An 18,353-nucleotide genomic window follows, 5' to 3' on the forward strand; every position below is an offset into this window, starting at 1 on the left:
AAGAGCGGTACTTTGGTTTAAATAATAGCTTGTCTCCTAAATGTTCCTGTTCTGGAATTTGGTCTCCATTGTAACGGTATTAGATGGTGGTAGGACCTTTAAGGGGTGAGGTCTACTGGGAGATATTTGGATTGTGAAGGCATGACCTTTATGAATAGATTAATGTCATTTCAAGAGATGAAGTGAGTTCTAGCTCTCTTGGGAAGGATTAGTTACTGCTAGAGCAGTTTAGAAGAAGAGGATAGCTTCCCTTAAGTCTATTTCTGCACACCTGCCTTCTACTCTGCTTATCAGCCATGCCGTAAGGTAGCCCCAGAGGCTGCCTTGATACCAATCCTGTGTCTTTGGACTTACTGGCTACCAGAACTGTAAGCCAAATAAACCTCTATACTTTATGAATTAGCCAGTTTCAGGTATTTCTGTTAGTAACACAACAGCAGACTAAGACTATCGGGTTCTTCTCCCTGCCCCCTCCTCTTCCTTCCATCTGCCAGAGGGTGGGTGCACAAGTCACAGACAGAGAGAGGGAGAGGGGGTGTGGGAGTGAAGGCACTCCCCATGGGGGACGGTAACACTGCAAAACTTTTCCTCCATTTCTCTCTCCTGTTAGGATTTTGGATGTGCACACGCATGTGCCCAGAGAGTTTTTCAAGAGGCTGAGTCTGGGATTTGAACTGTGCAGTCTGCTACATGGGATCCAGCTGCCCTAATCACCAGGCCACAGGTTGGCCCAAGTTTGTTAATTCTTAATATTTGATTTGGACTCTGATTATGGCTCACATACCTCTGTGTTATAAGGGACAAAGTAAAAGACCAGACACTAAGCACATGGGTTTATGATCGTACCCTACCCTGAGTTTGCAGGCTTCTACGTGCTGCAAGTGTCCTCGTCCACAAAATAACAGAATGCCAATCTTTAAAGGGGTATAAGTGGGGGGGCTGGCAAGTGGCGTGGTGGTTAATGGCACTAGACTCCCACATGGCCAACCATGGTTCAAGTCTCGGACCTGGTGGCTTGCTTTCTCACTTCCTCACTCTCTCTCTGTCTCTCTCTGATCAAACTGGAAAATAACAATGATAATAATAAATAAAGTTAAATAAAATAATTCTTTAAAAAAAAAAAAAGGGGGTATAAGTGGGGACCAGCAGTTGGTGTAATGGCTATGTCACTGGACTCCCATGTAGTTGACCGTGGTTCGAGTCTCGGACCTGGTGGCTTAAACTCTCGCCGGGTGCGAGTGCGTGCGTGAGTGCCCAAGATCCCGAGGGGAGAATGGAGAAGAAGGGATTGCGGCATGGCCATCTCCCCTGGGAGGTGATTTCTCGCTTTCTGTCTCTCTGTCTCTCTCTGTCTTTCTGGTGAGCACATGTGCCCTATGTCAAAAACTTCTCCAAAAAAAATAAAGGGGGTAGAAGGGCTCATCATAAACGATTTGGCTACTTAACACAAGTCATAGCACATCCAACAATTATAGAGTCCCAGAGAGAAGTGACAAGAATCCAGGCCTCCTACCTTGCGTAATCGACAGGCGTTTTCCCACTGGAATCCTGTGTGCCTGGGTCTGCTCCATATACTGCTAGTAACTCAGCCTGCAAAATCTGCCCTGCTTTGGAAGCTACATGGAGCGGGGTGTTTCCTTTTTCCTAAAAATCATTAGTAAGAAGTAAACAAAAAGAGCAAATTAAACAAACTAACAACTATATGAACACAGCTCATTTATTTTCAACTTAACAACTGAATCAATACGTGTTTTCTTACAGGATGAAAGAAGTTGGCTTGTGCTCCCAAAGATAACAGTCTCAAACAGGTTTCGAGATTCCCTGTTCTCACGCTTGAATGGAGTTGCTGAAAATACACAGACAGAAAAAGAGTATTGTCCAAAGTGTAAAGAATTACGTACCAGGGCCCAACAGATGGTGTAGTGGTTATGTCCACATGGCTGACCATGGCTGGAGTCCCAAACCTGATGCTTGAACATCACACCAGGTGCGCGTGTATACATGCCCATGATCTCAGGAGGAGAGTGAGAAGAAGGGACTGTGGAGTGGCTACCCTTTCTGGGGGGTGATTTCTCATTTTCCCTCTCACTGTCTCTTTCTCTCTGGCAAGCGCATGTGCCCTAAGGCAAAGACCTTTTAAAAAAATAAAACATTACATACCAGAGCAGCTGGTAGGCCATGTTAACATGTTGCATTAGTAACGCATCAGCTTTATTTGGCTCAATCAAGTGGATGGACCAGTCTCTCCTTTGCTGATCACAATCACCCCTGGGTTGTAAGGTGGGGTCGGACCCATTTTAATGACAAGGAAACAAGGGCCATGAGGCTGACCTGCCCAAGTGTGTGACTTGTCCCCGTAAGTGGCACAATCTGAACCTGAGCAAGAACAGTACGAGGAGGTGACTGTGCACGGTTCAGAGCTGCCTTTCCTCATGCCTACCCTAGAATTGTCCAAGATTCAACAATTCTTATCACAGGAACTGAGAACTCTAACATCTGCACCCAAGTCTTATTTTTAGGTATTTATTTATTGGGGCAGGCAGGTGGCATGGTGGTTTAGGTCGCATGTCTGATTGTGATTCAAGTTGTGGACCTGGTGGCTTGTTTTCTCACTTTCCCTCTCTCTATCTCATTCTGATCAAATTAAAAAATAATAATAATAAATAAAATTAAATAAATAATTCTGTTAAAATAAGTAAATACTTTAAGAGAGCCGGCTCCATGACCTGGTGGTTAAGGCAGTCATATCACATGGCTGACTGCGTGGTTTCATTCCTGGGCCAGCTTGAGGAATAAGCTGAACACATGTGCATGTATGTCCAAAATCCTGAAAGGAGGGACAGATAGAGGAAAAGGGACTGCAGTGTTACCACGGTCCACTGGGTCCTTTCCCCCTCTCTCTGGTGAGTGTATACATCCTCTAGCAAAAAATTAATTAATTAATTAAAAACCAAAAAGCACATACTGTCTTATTAATTAATGGGAGTAGCAGTTATGTACATTTTGATGCAAAATTTGAAATTCTGTCCATGCTCTGTGAGTGAGCAATAATCAAAAGCAGTGTTTGGGGAATAAAGATGCATGTTTCTTTCTGGTTTTGTTTTGAATTTGCTATACGGCACATGCTCTAGCCACAGACAGAGAGGGAAAGTGAGAGAAAAAAAAAAATTGAGTGATAGCACCCCAGGAGGGGATGACCACAACACAATCCCTTCTCCTCCATTATCTCCTTGGGATTTTGAGCTTACACGCCCAGCATATCTTCCAAAGAGCCATGTCCAGGACTCAAACCGCACAGCTGGTAATGTGGGATCCAGTCACCTTAACCACACTATTCCACCGGCTGGCCTCAAGATGTTCATTTCTTTCTTACTTTCTTTCTTTTTTTTTTTTTAAAGAATTATTTATTTACTATTATTATTATTTTCTAATTTGCTATGGGCACATGTACTGATGGTTTGCTCTCTCTCTCTCTCAGGTCCAGGACTCAAACCACTGTTGTCCATGTGAGAATCCAGTGCCTCAACCACCACGTCACCTGCTGGCCCCAAGATACACATTTCATCTGGCATCTCTCAAAAACATGCTAACACCCACATATAGGAAGCTATCTATGGGGCAGCAAGTGGCGTGGTGGTTAAGGCACTGGACTCCCATGTGGTCAACCACAGTTTGAGTCCTAGAGTTGGTGGCTTGCATTTTCACTTTCTTTTTCTCTCTTTCTCTGTCTCTCTGGTAAAATTTAAAAATAATAACTAAAAAAGTTAAATAATTCTAAAAAAAAATAAAAAAGAACGCTATCTACTCACTTTACAAGTATCATTCTGTGTACTACAGCTCTCAGTTACACACTGCTTTCTCAAGATTCTACCCTTTACGCAATCTGGGAACCTGAAGAACACAGCCCTCTTCTGCCGGTACTTTTTGTTTTTTGGAGAGGTTTTTGCCATAGGGTGCGTGCGCTCGCCAGACAGACAGACAGACAGAAAGCGAGAAATCACCCCCCAGGGGGATGGCCATGCCACAATCTCTTCTCCTCCATTCTCCTTTCGGGATCTTGGGTTCCACACATACACGTGCCTGGCATGAGTTATAAGCCACCGGGTCCGGGATGCGAACCACAGTAGACTACATGGGAGTCCAGCGACATAGCCATTATGCTAACTGCTGGTCCCCTGGTTCTTTTTTTTTTTTTTTTTGGAGAGGTTTTTGCTATAGGGCGCGTGCGCTCGCCAGACAGACAGAGAGAGACAGAGACAGAAAGCAAGAAATCACCCCTCAGAGGGGATGGTCACGCCGCAATCCCTTCTCCTCTATTCTCCTCTCGGGATCTTGGGCATGCACGCACACGCGCCCGGCGTGAGTTTTAAGCCACCGGGTCCAGGACGCGAACCGTGGTCGACTATGTGGGAGTCCAGCGACATAGCCATTACACTAACTGCTGGTTCTCCCCCGGTACTTTTTCTAGCCTGAATTAGTAATAAGTAATTGTAAGGGGTGTCTGTGGCCTAGAGTTTAAGGGAGCCAGATCCCACATGGTCACTGTGGTTCAAATCCTGGCCCTGGTGGCTTGAAAAAATGTTGGGCACAAGTGTGTGCGTCCAAAATCCTAACAGGAAAGAAATGGAAGAAAAGCTATTATGGTGTGACCACATCTGAATGGGGGTGCTTTTGCCTGCTCCCCTCTCTTTTTCTCATTCTGGTGAGTGCCTGTGTCCTCTGGCAATTAAAAAATAAAATAAATAAATAATTGTCCTGAAAACTTTCTCTTGTAAAAAAAAAAATTCTGAGATGAGTTCTATTTCAAAGTTCAACAAATGAAAAAGTTAAAATACTTATCAGAGGACCAGCAGATGGCACAGTGGTCACATCGCTAGACTCCCACTAGCCGACCACAGTTTGAATCCCAGATCTGATGGCTTGAAAATCATGACGAGTGCAGGAGTGTGACTGCCCAAGATTCCAGAAGGAAAATGGAGAAGGGATTGCAGCGTGGCCATCCTCCCGGTGAGTGATTTTTCACTTTTCCTCTCACTATCTCTATTTCTGGGTGAGCTCATGAACACTAGCAAAAACCTCTAAAAAAAGTCCTTATTGGTATCAGTGCATGGTGTAATGGTTATGTCGCTGGACTCCCACGTAGTTGACCATGGTTCGAGTCCTGGATCTGATGGCATAATACTCACATTGGGTGTATGTGTGTGTGCGTGTGCTTGCCCAAGATCCTGAGAGGAGAGTGAAGAAAAGAAACTGCGGTGGGGCTGTCATCCCAGGGGATGATATCTTGCTTTCTGTCTCTCTGTTTCTCCAGCGAATGCATGTGCTCTGTAGCAAAAAATCTCTCTTAAAAAAAAAAAAAAAACAGAAAAGACCTTATCCAAAAAACACAAACTTTTTAACTTTTTAGACATGCATTATTCTTCTTTGTTCTCGTACCTCCACTAACATGAATGGCTGCTATTTGGATAAAATTAAAGACAAAACCAAATTACCAAAATAAATAAATAAATAAATAAAGCTGTTACTTATTTTTTAAAGTACTTTACAGAAAAAAGCTTTTATTTTGCTTTCTTTTCTTCCTAGTTTTCTCCCCTCACCCCAAAACAAAACAATATTCTGTCTCGTTGGGCTCTTTCAGGGATTCTGAAAGGGGTGACTCACCTTGCTAAGGTCTTTGGCAGTCACACTATCATCATCCCGGCAGGGCAAGCGATGGACGAATGCTAACATCTGATACTTGGCTCTGATGAATTCTGCTTTATTGGGACTGGTTTGAAAACAATAAAGAGAACAGTTCACTTGCAGTTCAGATAAGAAATTCCCCATTCTTTGTACTGTAGAAAGAAGAGGAAGTGACCCATATCCCCCACTCAAGAATAAAATGGACTGAAATAAGTTTCTGCAATGTCTAAGATCTGAAGTCTAAAAACACTCACTAGTCACGATAGTGGCTGGGACTGCAGAGTACCCTGCTTTTTATAGCATTTCTCTTCTCTGTATAATTTTCTTAACTGACATGGCAACCTTGGGAGGAAGTGGCACTTAGTCCCATGTTATAGGTGAGGCATCAGGCAGACTGGTCCCCGGGATCTAAGTTTCTGGTCTGACCACCTAAGTTCAAATCTGATGAAATCGACAGCCTCTGAACCTTGGTTTCCAACTGGAGAAACCATGTACTCTGGTTGGGTAACCATGCAAAAGAGACAGTCCCAGCCTGCCTCATTCTGCACTTCTAACAGCGAAAAGCCCAGTGCACAACTGGGCAACCACCTCCTGTACTGCTGCTCTGGTGGAAGCTGATCAAAAATAGCTGCATTCCTTGTAGTGGGTCCCATTTGCTACAAAGAAATAAAAAGTATTTATAAACAGTCTACTCACTGTACTTTATCCTGTGGATTAGCTTTGCGTCTTCCGCTCATAATAGAGGCAGGGTCCAGCAGAGAATGCTCCCATATAGAATTAGCACCGTTATTATACAGGGTTTCGACCATCTAAAACCAAGCAGCATGATGTCATACTTTAATTTCTTTCCAGAAATATTCAATAGGAACTAGTGACTGAACATGGAAAACAAAACCCTGTTACAAACACTAACAGGTTTATGGTATCACTTATATCACGTTTTTCCCTGATTTTAGAATGAAAAACACAAACCTGCAAGCAGGATTCAGCTGACAGTTAAATCCCTACATGGATCTGACTGTACTGTTCTTATATATTAAAAAGGAAGAAAAATACTTTCACACTTTATGTCAGTATTTCCCAAGTCTGATCAAATACTATTTTTAAAAAGAATTATTTTATTTAACTTTATTTATTTATGTATTTATTTATTTATTTGAGAGGTTTTTGCTATAGGGAGTGTGTGCTTGCCAGAAAGACAGAGAGAAACCGAGAGACAGAAAGTGAGAAACCCCCCCAGGGGGGATGGCCATGTCGCAATCCCTTCTCCTCCATTCTCCTCTCGGGATCTTGGGCATGCACACAAGCGCCCAGTGTCAGTTTAAGCCACTGGGTCCGGGACTTGAACCGTGGTCGACTACATGGGAGTCCAGTGACATAGCCATTATGCCAACTGCTGGTCCCAACTTTATTTATTTAAATTTGCCCAGAGAGGGACAGATTGAGAGAGTGAGAGAGACAGAGAGAGGGAGAGAGAGAGAGTAAGAGAGAGAGAGAGAGAAAGCAAGCCATGAGGTCCGGGACTCAAATTGCAGTTGGCGATGTAGGAGCCCAGCACCCTCGACCACCATGCCACCTGCTGGCCCCTCAAACACTATTTTCAAGATTCTTGACAACCCATGTACTGTCTACACTTGTCACTAGAGACTTTTCTTTAAATCCACTCACTTTTTAAAACGTTTATTAACAATTAAGGTCTAATGTCCTAGTTACAGTTTTCTTTTATATATTAACATAATGCAAGCATTAAAACAATGATTTGAGTATTATCAACATCTGTCTGAAGTACCACTTGTGGCTTAAGTACCATACTTTGGGAACTGATGCCTTAGGGTCAATCCAGGCACTCTAAATACTCACCTCTGGACTTTTTTCAGATTCTATAATACAATCTGGCTTTGTCAGCACAGAGAGACCTGACAATAGTAAATACTCCTGTTGCACGAGATAACAGGCTGTCAGAAACTTCCAAGCAAAAGTGAATAACAGCCCCTATCTCCCAACTTCATTTCTTTCTTTCTTTTTTAGAATTAGTTTATTTAACTTTACTTATCATTGTTATTTCTCTCTCTCTCTTCTCAATTTGACCAGAGAGAGAAAGTGAGAATGCAAGGCGCCAGGTCTGGCACTTGAACCGTCCGGCCATGTGGTGGACTCAAGTCCAGCACCTTTAACCACCATGCCACCTGCCAGCCCCTCCCAATTTCATTTCGAAGCATGACTCCCCAAATGGCCCCAGCTGTCTTTGACATTAGTGGGGATATTTTCACGTCGGGGTTACAGACCCACTTGTTTTAGTCCCTTACTTCATAAAGGCGAATTGAGGAACACGTGGGGCAGCGGCCATAGATTTAGTAAAATATATTCCTAGGGCAAATGAAGACGAAACACACACTTAAACCTGAGTTTCAAGGGAACTTGAAGAATGTACATCCTCAAATAGAAAAACAGGTAATAAGACACTGGATCTCAGATAAAACAAAACTGACTCAACACCAGTGTGAGGCAAGCAATCAAAACATGGTAACTTAATTTGGTCTCTGAGTCAGTAACAAGAGCTTTAGGAAAACTTAAATCAGACATCTCAGAAATTCCTGAGGAATCCCAGCCCACGTGCCTATGAATGTAGGAACAAATGTTTTGAAAACAACAGCCAGTACTCAGGAATAAGTATTAGGTTGCCTGGAAAGTCATAATATATTTTTCTATACTAAAATGCGTCATGACTTTCCTGATGACCCAATACATTAATGAAAAGTTTCTCGGGAAGAAACTTTTGAAAAAATTTATCATGATACATGGAAAAAATGGACTATTTATAAACAGGATCTGGTGACAAGAGTCTGGACAATCAACAGTGAAACACTACTAGGAAATTTTAATGACTGTTTCTCTCTCTCTCTCTAATTGAGTGTAATAGCCTACACTTATGTTAGGAAGGAGAAAAAAAGTACTGATGGTACCTTATTCCAATTATGATTCGCACATTTTCTATAAGTAGTAGGAGAAATTTTACTTGCTAAAACAATGAGCCCTAAAATATAAGTTGTAAACCGGAGAAGAATTCTCATCCTTTACCTGAAGCAGTGTTGGCGGCCATGGCGTGTGTTTCAGATGCCTTACTTGGGAGATATGGCGCCCTAGACTCCGATGGACACTGCAGCACTCGTCACATATGAAAGTCCCCCTATTTACTGACGCCCAGGAAGGATCTGGAAAGAGAATGAAATCTCAGTGGCAAGAACACCAGTTGGCTGCTATGCTGCCAGATGGCCAAGGATGACTGAGGTTTGGTTTTTCAGAAAAATGAGGCTTTCTGCTGTTGCTTTAGAATGCTCATCAACGTATCAAGTCAGCAATCCTGTCTGATGGTACTACCTATCTTGGTTGATTAGATAGAATGCTAACTGAGATGAAAAACAGGAGTTGAAGCCTTCATTAAGCACTCATCCACCTTGTGGTTTAAAGCCACAGTTCATTGGCCTAACGTGGAGTTACCAACTTGGATGGATGCTCTTTCATTCAACATAAGAGAAGTAAATCAACAGGATACAGATGAATCATTTGGAATCCATTTCCACAAACAGCAAGATAATATAATTTTTAAAAATAATTATTTATTCAGGACCAGCAGTTAGTGTAATGGCTATGTCACTGGACTCTCATGTTCAAGCCCCTGGTTTTAAGACCTGGTGGCTTAAAACTCACGCTGGGCATGTATGCGTGCGTGCCTAAGATCCCAAGGGGAGAATGGAGGAGAAGGGATTGCAGCATGGCCATCTCCCCCTGGGTGGGGTGATTTCTTGCTTTCTGTCTGTCTCTCTCTGTCTGGCGAGGGCACACGCCCTATAGCAAAAACCTCTTCAAAAAAAGGGGAAAGAATTATATATTCATTTAATTTTCTTTGTTATGATGTCTATTTTTTTTTTTAAATAAAGAATCACTTTTAGGGCTGGCAGGTGGCTTGGTGGTTAAGGGTGCTGGATTCCACATGGCTGACAGTTCGAGCCCTGGACCTGGCAGCTTGCGCTCACTCTCTCTCTCTATCCCTCTCTGGTCAAACTGAAATAAACAAATGAATGAATAAATGAAGTTAAATAAAAATAATTTTAAAAAATCACTTTTTTATCTTTATTTTTATATTTAAAAAAATACTTTATTTATTTATTTATTTATTTTAATATTTCCAGAGAGAGAAAGAGAGAAAGACAGAGAAAGTGAGAAAGGAAACCTGCAGGTTTGGGACTCAAACCATAGTCGGCCATGTGGGAGTTCAGCACCCTTAACCACCATGTGACCTGCTGGGTCCAAATTTCCTTCCTTCCTTCCTTCCTTCATTTTAATTTGACCAAAGAGGGACAGAAGAAGAAAGAAAGAGAGAGACAAACCACCAGGTCTGAGACTTGAACTGTGGTCGGCCACATGGGAGTCTAGCACCTTTAACTACCACGCCACCTGCTGGCCCTATTTCTTAATTTGACCAGAGAGAGACAGGGAGGGAGAGAAAGGGAAAGTGAGAAAGCAAGCTGCCAGATCTGGTACTCAAACCATGGTTGGCCATGTGGGAGTCTAGCAGCTTAACCACCATGCTACCTGCCAGCCCCAAGATAATTTTAAAAGTGAGTAATCTGCATAGCATTTCCTTAAGTAAATGTTGAAAAGACTGCTGCCCTAATCCAGTGCTACAAATCAACACACCTATATGCTTAGCAAAAAAGCTGCAAGTGGTAAATGTAAAATCACTCTGCTGCTATGGTTCTGCGGACAGGACCACTAGGAAATATCCTATGATATCCACCAGTCGTCTTAAATAAAACTAAAACTACCGAGTCCAACACTGCAACTGATCCGGAAAAAGCTACAATAATAGTGGCTTCTCAGAGGCAAAGATGTAAAATAAAAATGAATAATACTTTTGGTCTGTGTATAGTACTTTGTTTTCCTTTGAAGTCCCATAGAGCTTCATCAGACATTCTTTGAAACAAGGAGTAATTCACACTTGGTAAAGAGGATGGATCTGGATAAGTAAAGTGAACACTTAGAAACACCAAATAGGGTGTGAGTGGTCCACTCGGCTCTTCGCCATGTCTTCTCACAAGACTTTCAGAATCAAGCTGTTTCTGGCCAAAAAACAGAAGCAAAATCGTCCTATTCCCTAGTGGATTAGAATGAAAACTGGTAATAAAATCAGGTACAACTCCAAGAGGAGACACTGGAGAAGAACCAAGCTGGGTCTATGAGGAATTGGACAGTATATGGCCTACATATTTATGCTGTACCAAGGTCACTATGGTCTTGCCACATCAAGCTGAAAATGGTCACCATTGACTGGACACTTGTGTTTATTGGGAAAAAAAATGATGCTTTACCTTGTCTCTAAGTTCTGCATTGGTAGGTTGGTTCAGTAATAAATATGTGAGACCTTTCAAAATAAATAAATAACTTGCTGGTTTTAACTGTTCAGGAAAACCTAATGAGCATTGACTGTTAGAAAGGAAAGCTCGGGACCAGCAGGTGGTGCGGTGGTTAAGGCGTGGGACACTCCCACGTGGCCAACCATGGTTCTAGTACCGGATCTGATCCTCCCCTCTCTGGTCAAATTAAAGTAAAATAAATGAATAAAGTTAAATTAAAAAAAAAAAAGAAACACCAAATAAAGAAAGACCTACATTTCATCAGACTTGCAATGGGGTGACAATAGGTGCCACTCAGGCTGCCTGGTCTAAGGGTTACATTTTAAAATTCTTCAATGTCCACAAAAATCTCTAAAATGCATGCATACCATCTTTACCATTTTCAATGGTTTATTCAAACCCATTCAAACCATATAATGAAAAGTTATGGGATTTCAATCAGAGACAAATCCTGGGAGCCAGAGAGTATGGTGGTTAAGAGGGTTGGCTTTGGAGACAGAGTCCAGGGTCTGAACCCCCACTCTGCCACTTCTTATACGATAATGTTAGGCAAGTTACTTAACTTTGAGTATCCTCATCATAAGTTGAATGGGAGAAAGCACCCCCCATGGGGGGTGGACACACAGCAATTTCATCTCCTCCACTTCTCTAGCCAGTTGGGATTCTGGGGATTCACTCACAAGGGTCTGGCATATTTTCTAAGCCATCTGTGCTGGGATTTGAACTGGACAGCCAGCCATGCGGGATCTGGTTTCCATAACCATGAGGCCACAGGCCAGCACATACAGCACGCATATAAAGTGAAGTTCTTGATTAATCACTTTACCATCATAGACCAGAAGCCCATGGAAAGAACAGACTGTTAACAGTAAAATCACAGGTGAATCTGTATGAATGAAACTGGGTGAAATCCTTCTAGTTTATAATGGAAGGGCTAGTTCTTCTTTTTTTCTTGAGAGGTTTTTGCTATAGGGTGTGTGCGCTCACCAGAGAGACAGAGAGAGACAGAAAGTGAGACATCACCCCCCAGGGGGGATGGCCACGCCACAGTCCCTTTTCCTCCTTTCTTCTCTTGGAATTTTGGGCACGTACGCACATGCGCATGGCGTGAGTTTAAACCACCAGGTCCAGGACTCGAACCGCAGTTGAATACATGGGAGTCCAGCAACATAGCCATTACGCTAACTGCTGGTCCCTCTTCTATTTTTTTGGAGAGGTTTATGCTATAGGGTGCATGTGCTTGCCAGAAAGACAGAGAGAGACAGAGAGACAGAAAGTGAGAAATCACCCCTCGGGGGGATGGCCACGCCGCAATCCCTTCACCTCCATTCTCCTCTTGGGATCTTGAGAATGCACAGCCGGCGTGAGTTTAAGCCACAGGGTTTGGGACTCGAACTGTGGTGGACTACATGGGAGTCCAGTGATAAAACCATTACGCTAACTGCTAGTCCCATAGTTCTTCTATTTTTTTAAGTTTATTTTTACTTATTTCTTCTAATAGAGAGAAAGTGAGTGAGGGATCTCTAAGAGAGAGAGGGCTCCACACCATGATCCCCCCCTGGCCTCGGTCAGTCTGGAATATGCTGCCTGACATGCACAAGAAGGCCTCGGAGGCAAACCTACGACCTTCCCATGTGGTCTAGCATCACAGTATTGCATTTACTGCTGTGCCACCTGCTGGCCCCTGGAAGAACGTCTTAATCAAGATTTCATGGTATTACAAATGGACTCCAAAAATGTCTGTGATACCCTCCTCCCCTCCACTAGGAAACCTGCTGGCCCCTGGAAGAACGTCTTAATCAAGATTTCATGGTATTACAAATGGACTCCAAAAATGTCTCCCCTCACTAGGAAAATCTTACATAAATTCTGTGCAAAAGAGTAAGTACACGTGCATTTTCTGGGAGGAAGAACTTAGCATTCGTCAGGCTTCCAAAGGGGTCCCCAATCCTACAGGTAACACTTTCACTAGTGCTTTGCAGAAAATGCAGCACAAATTCCTCACTGCTCAAGTTCACAGAACGTTTCAAGGTAGCCTAATTATATTCAAAACAGGAAGGAAGTGACTCAAGTCTCTGCAGATTAGGCATAGGAGACAGCAAGTAAAACGATACAATGGAAGAGAAAACCTTCTGAAATGCACAGCACACTGCCAAACTGCAAGATAGTACTTAGGGTGGCCACGGAGAAGCAATTTTCCTTTGTCCCATATCATCTATTGGGAAGTGAAGAACATGGATTCCAAGAGGAAGTTCGAAGCTAGATACATGTGAATCAAACACATCACAAAGTTCAACTGAAAACAGGCAAGAAAATAGGAAGTGGAACAGATAACATTTTTAGAGAAAACGAAGGGAGTTTGTATAACCCACACTAACTTGGTTTATAAAACACCTTTTTAAAAGCTCCTCCATCCTCTATTTTTTCAGGGAAAAAAAAGGGCGATACCATAAAATAACTACAGAAGGTCTGTCTGCATTATCACAGTACTATTGGGTCGTCTGAAAAGTCATGACATATTTTTCTATGCCAAAATGCATCATGACTTTTCCATGGGGAAAAAAAAAAATCAGCCTCCGCTTCCAAATGACAAGAGGAAGATCAGAACAGTTGCAAAGGCGCTTGTGTTCAATGATTTAATTAAGATTGTTTATTGAAAACTGTTGTGCCAAGGAAGTCATCCTACCTTGGAATTACTTCAAACTCAAAGCCGACAAAACCAAGTACCTGAAAATAACATATAATAATCTACCCAGAGACCTGTCAGTTCAGTTCCAATTGCTGAGACAGATCTGATCTCTAAATCTGAATATTATGCATGAGATGAATGGTTCTGGTTTTGGCCTTTCAATGCCCTTATTTATTTATGTTCCCAATGATTTTGTGCTTTCAATTGTGATTAATGATTTGGAAATTCTAGCATGAAGGGATGCAAGGATTCTGTAATAAATAACAGGATACCAAAAACAAGAAAAAGAAAACAAGAGATGATCCTAAGAATATTCACGGGATCTTCCTAACCACTGAACATGGTATTCCCAATTATCCCCATGGGAAAAATGAGGAGGAAATCAAGGCTCAGCCAAATGAAATCATCAACCCAAGGTCACTCAGAGCCCAAATCTAGTTTGAACCCAGCCTGTCTGGACTCTCAAACTTGAGACGTGCCCTGCCTCCAAAAGGCCAGTAGAGTTTGCAAGACCCCGACCTCCTGGAGATTGTCCCGATGGAGTGGCCACCAGGCTGGAGCCCTCCCGCGAGCCTTGGGGAGGAAAGGAGGGAGTGTCGCCCCTCTCGGGTTGGGCCCCCTTGCAGGACGGGGGTCCAAAGAGGGGTGACACCTGCAGCCTTTGGGGGCGGCAGCAGGGAGGACGCTCGCACTTTACTTCTGTAATTGGCCTTCCTGTGGATTACTCAAGCCCCTTCCTGTCGGAGGAGCGGCTCCGGCCCCCGCCGCCTCCCCGGCCAGTCTGGGACGTAGGTGACGAGAGGCAGGGAGTGACGAGAGGGACGGAAGGTGGCGGGCCCCTGCCCGCACGGTTCTGACAGGCCCGGCACGAGTCCCGCCCCAAGGCCTCTCCGGGACCCTTTGGCTGCGATCCCAACCGCAGGGTGCGAGGCTCGGCCGCTGGAACCAGCCCGGCCGGAGGGGACCGCCCCGGGCCAGGGGTCCCAGTCAGGACAGATGAGGGGCGCGGGCCCGGTCGGTGCGACTCACCTGGCCCGCTGCAGTCAGCGCACACGTCGCTGCTCCGGAGCCGCTTCGACATGGCTCCCGCCTCCCACCTGCCGGGAACGAGATGCCCCGGGACCGCGAAGACCGCGGCGGCAGCGCTTCCGCTCTAACGGGTCCCACCGCGGCGCTGGCGGCGGCGCCTCTCCCCTCAGCGCCTCGCAGCCCCGGCGCAGCACGCACGCGCGGGGAGGTGCCTGTCTGCGACTGGCAGGTCATGTGACCGGAAAGGGCAAGCTGCCTCGTCGCCATTTTGAGTGAGGGCAAATGACTGCGCCAAGCATCCTCTGTCCTACCTCTAAATCTGAACTAACTCATCCCTACACTTATTAATACCAGGGGAAGAAGCAAAATGTGACCAGAATTCTGCAACCACAACCTCCCTGAAGTAATCAGTAGTCCATTCATTCGTTTCTTTACTCAACACATATTTATTGAGCACCTACTGTGTCTCAGGCACTGTTCCAGGCGCTTGGAGGAACAGAAGCGAGCAAAGAAGACAAAATTTACAGGTCATATGGTGCTTTCATTCTACTGTAGGTCTACAGAAAAACAAAAATATATTAGATGCTTCCTTCTTTAGGCTGCACTTTTAATCTCATCTTCAAAATGGAGATCATGTATTATCCACTTCTAGTCATGATTTGTTTTTGTATGGCTTGCTATCTAAGAGTGATGTTTACATTTTTTTTAAAAGAATTGTTATTTAATTTTATTTGTTATTATTATTTTAAATTTTCACCAGAGAGATACAGAAAGAGAGAGAAAGGGAAAGTGAGACAAGCCACCAGGTCTGGGACTAAAACTGTGGTCAGACATGTGGGAATCCAACACCCTAACAGTCATGCCACCAGTCATCCCCAAATCCACATTTTTAAAGGGTTGTAAGAAGAAAAAGGAGAAAAGGGAAAAGAAAAGAAAGAAGAGGAAGAAGAATATGCAACAAAACATGTTGCCAGCAAAGCAAAATACTTACTATTTGGCTAGGACAACTGGGATAAATTACAGTAAAATGTAGTATGCTGACTGCCATTGTAAGCCCTCAACAAATAAAAACTACTATTGGGACCAGCAGGTGGCATGGTGGTTAAGGTTGCTGGACTCCCACATGGCTGACCCTGATTCGAGCAACAGCTTGTTTTCTCACTTTCCTTTTCTCTCTCTGCATCTCTCTGGTTGACTTAAAAATGAATAAATGAATAAATAAATAAATAAATAAATAAACAAACAAACGATAATGAATAAAATTAAATAATTCTTTAAAAACCTTCATTATTAAGCCTGGCAGATGGTATGGTGGTAAGGTGCTGGACTTCCACATGGCTGACCGTGGTTCAAGTCTTGGACCTGGCAGCTTGCTTTCTCACTTTCCTCTCTTTCTCTGGCCAAATTAAAATAATAATAAAATTAAGTAATCATTTAAAGAAAAAACCCTTTCATTATTATTGATACTACTATTATTTTCTAATTATTGCTTTTCTTCATATGCTTGGGGTTTGAAAATAAGAATAGCTAACCTAGAGTAATTTACAGGATGGCGTGTGATAGACACTATGGAATGAAATTAATTGGTGTGAAGGAGAGATGTGCCCTGATACTAATGAATATTTATTGTATCTATTATATGTAAACATAACTATAATCTCCATTAAGCAGATACTAGATGCCTTTTGTGGGCCAGGAACTATTTTGGTTTTAGATTCTCTGGTAAGCAAAACAGATGTGGTCTTTGCCATTGTGGAGGAAATCGGATGAGCGTTCAATAAATAGAGAATGCTGAATAGAAAGATTAAGTTGCACAAGTGGTCTGAAAGAATGAGAAGCGCCAGAAGAGGCTTCAGAAGCTCTGATCGTGGGGCCCTCTCTCCAGTGTAATAAGTCCGGGAGGTGGGAATAACCACCTGATTCCCACAGATTCCAGTTAGAGCCACCCGGTGCCATCCTGATGTTCCTTCATCCTCTTCGTTCTACGCGTCACAAATCCTCCCAGCCCCACACTTGTGGAGAACGGATTAGGCTAGGATTCTTGAACAGCTGTTGTTACAGGGATCTGGAAAGCTGGATGTGAAGAGCTTCTCCCTGCTACATGGTCTAGTTGGAGATGGCAGAGCGGAAGCAGAAGCAGGAAGCTCAGGCTGGTGAGTAGCTGTATGTGCCTTAGTTCTCGGCTGAGTCCAGGAGACATAGTGCCTGAGGCTGCAAACTGAAGGGAACTTCCTATGTGCAGGCTGTGGTTGCATTGGGATGTTACATATATTTGTCCTGTGTGTGTGTGTGTGTGTGTGTGTGTGTGTGCGCGCGCGCGCGCGCGCACACACACGCAGAGAGACAGACAGAAAGTGAGAAATCACCCCTGCCCCCGCCCCCGGGGGGAGGGAGGATGGCCACACTGCAGTCCCCTCTCGTCCATTCTCCTCTTGCGATTTTGGGCACACGTGCACATGTACCCAGCGTTTTAAGTGACCGGATGCAGGGTTCGAACCTCAGTCACCCACGTGGGAGTCTAGCAACATAACCATTACGCCATCTGCTGGTCCCCATCATCCTTTTCTAGCTTAAAAATGACATCATACTTGGAATAAAGCATCAGCATAGGTAGCTTTGAATGATAACCCAGTGTGGAGTCCAAACACAAGTGCTTGTCAACCGAGGGTGATTCTCTCTCACCCAGGGTCATTTGGCAATGACTGGGGACATGTTTTGTGGGGCGTGCTGTTATGGCACGGAGTAGGTAGAGGCCAGGGATGCAGTTCAACATCCTACAAAGTACTGGACAACACCCACATAAAGACGCACCCTGGTTCAAAGGGTGCAAAGGTTGAGACCTGCTGAGATAGCGCTGTCCCCTCATCATGCAAACATTTGGAACCCCTTCTTCAGGGCTTGGAGTTCCTCCTTTAGAACCGGTTGGTGGTGCCCACTTCCAAAATGGCTTCGGACCAATCGCGGAAGGTTCTGCCCTGGTCCAAAAAGGCTGCCAGGGAGTCAGTGGCCGGAATGGTTTGGTCCGGGCCCCTGTGGTCACCCCCTGACTGCAGAGCCAATGGAAGAGGCCCAGTTGTGGACCGAACCACCTGGGGTCCTCCGAGCAGGGGGAGGGAGGCTGGTGACGGATGGGCCGCGTTGTCCACGTCGAGACTCGGGGCCGAGGGAGAGTAGTGCAGCTGTCGTGTGTGTTTTCCTGTGGTTTCCGATAGGGAGGTGTAGCTGGGTGGGATCGGGCGGACTCCGGGCCGGGTGCCCCGCCTGGCCTCCTCCTGCCGCGGCGTACGGTGGTTCGCTCCCCGCACTTCCCCGTTTGGGGCAGTTCGCCGCAGAAGTCGGTTCCCGAGCTGTCAGCGCGGGCGGGAGCGCGGCGGGGCGCGGGGTGGGCGCGGCCGACCCGGTCCCCGACCCGGCCCGTGACCTGGGACCTCCAGCGTGCTCACACCCGGCCCGCTAGGTCGCCTGGCCGCGTACCGCAACCTCGCTCACCTCGTTCTCTAGCTCGCCGGCCGCCGGCCCCGCGGGCGGGCGCGCGCCGG

General features: G+C 44.7%; 1 protein-coding gene across 4 annotated transcripts in view; it reads right to left on the bottom strand.

The window, feature by feature from the left end:
- Positions 1-15,011, bottom strand: part of GIT2 (GIT ArfGAP 2) — a 64,864-nt gene extending 49,853 nt beyond the window's left edge. For all 4 annotated transcript variants that reach the window (XM_014587604.2, XM_006147854.3, XM_006147853.3 and 1 more), the window contains exons 1-6: positions 14,815-15,011; positions 8,761-8,894; positions 6,379-6,491; positions 5,662-5,767; positions 1,760-1,846; positions 1,514-1,644 (exon numbers count right to left, since the gene is read on the bottom strand). In XM_014587604.2, the coding sequence (XP_014443090.1) occupies positions 1,514-1,644; positions 1,760-1,846; positions 5,662-5,767; positions 6,379-6,491; positions 8,761-8,894; positions 14,815-14,866 (623 nt within the window). In that variant the 5' untranslated portion in view covers positions 14,867-15,011. The remainder of the gene's footprint in view (positions 1-1,513; positions 1,645-1,759; positions 1,847-5,661; positions 5,768-6,378; positions 6,492-8,760; positions 8,895-14,814) is intronic.
- Positions 15,012-18,353: the final 3,342 nt, after the last annotated feature.

This window comes from Tupaia chinensis, unplaced genomic scaffold, assembly GCF_000334495.1.
Source record: "Tupaia chinensis unplaced genomic scaffold, TupChi_1.0 Scaffold000226_1, whole genome shotgun sequence".
NCBI lineage: Eukaryota > Metazoa > Chordata > Mammalia > Scandentia > Tupaiidae > Tupaia > Tupaia belangeri.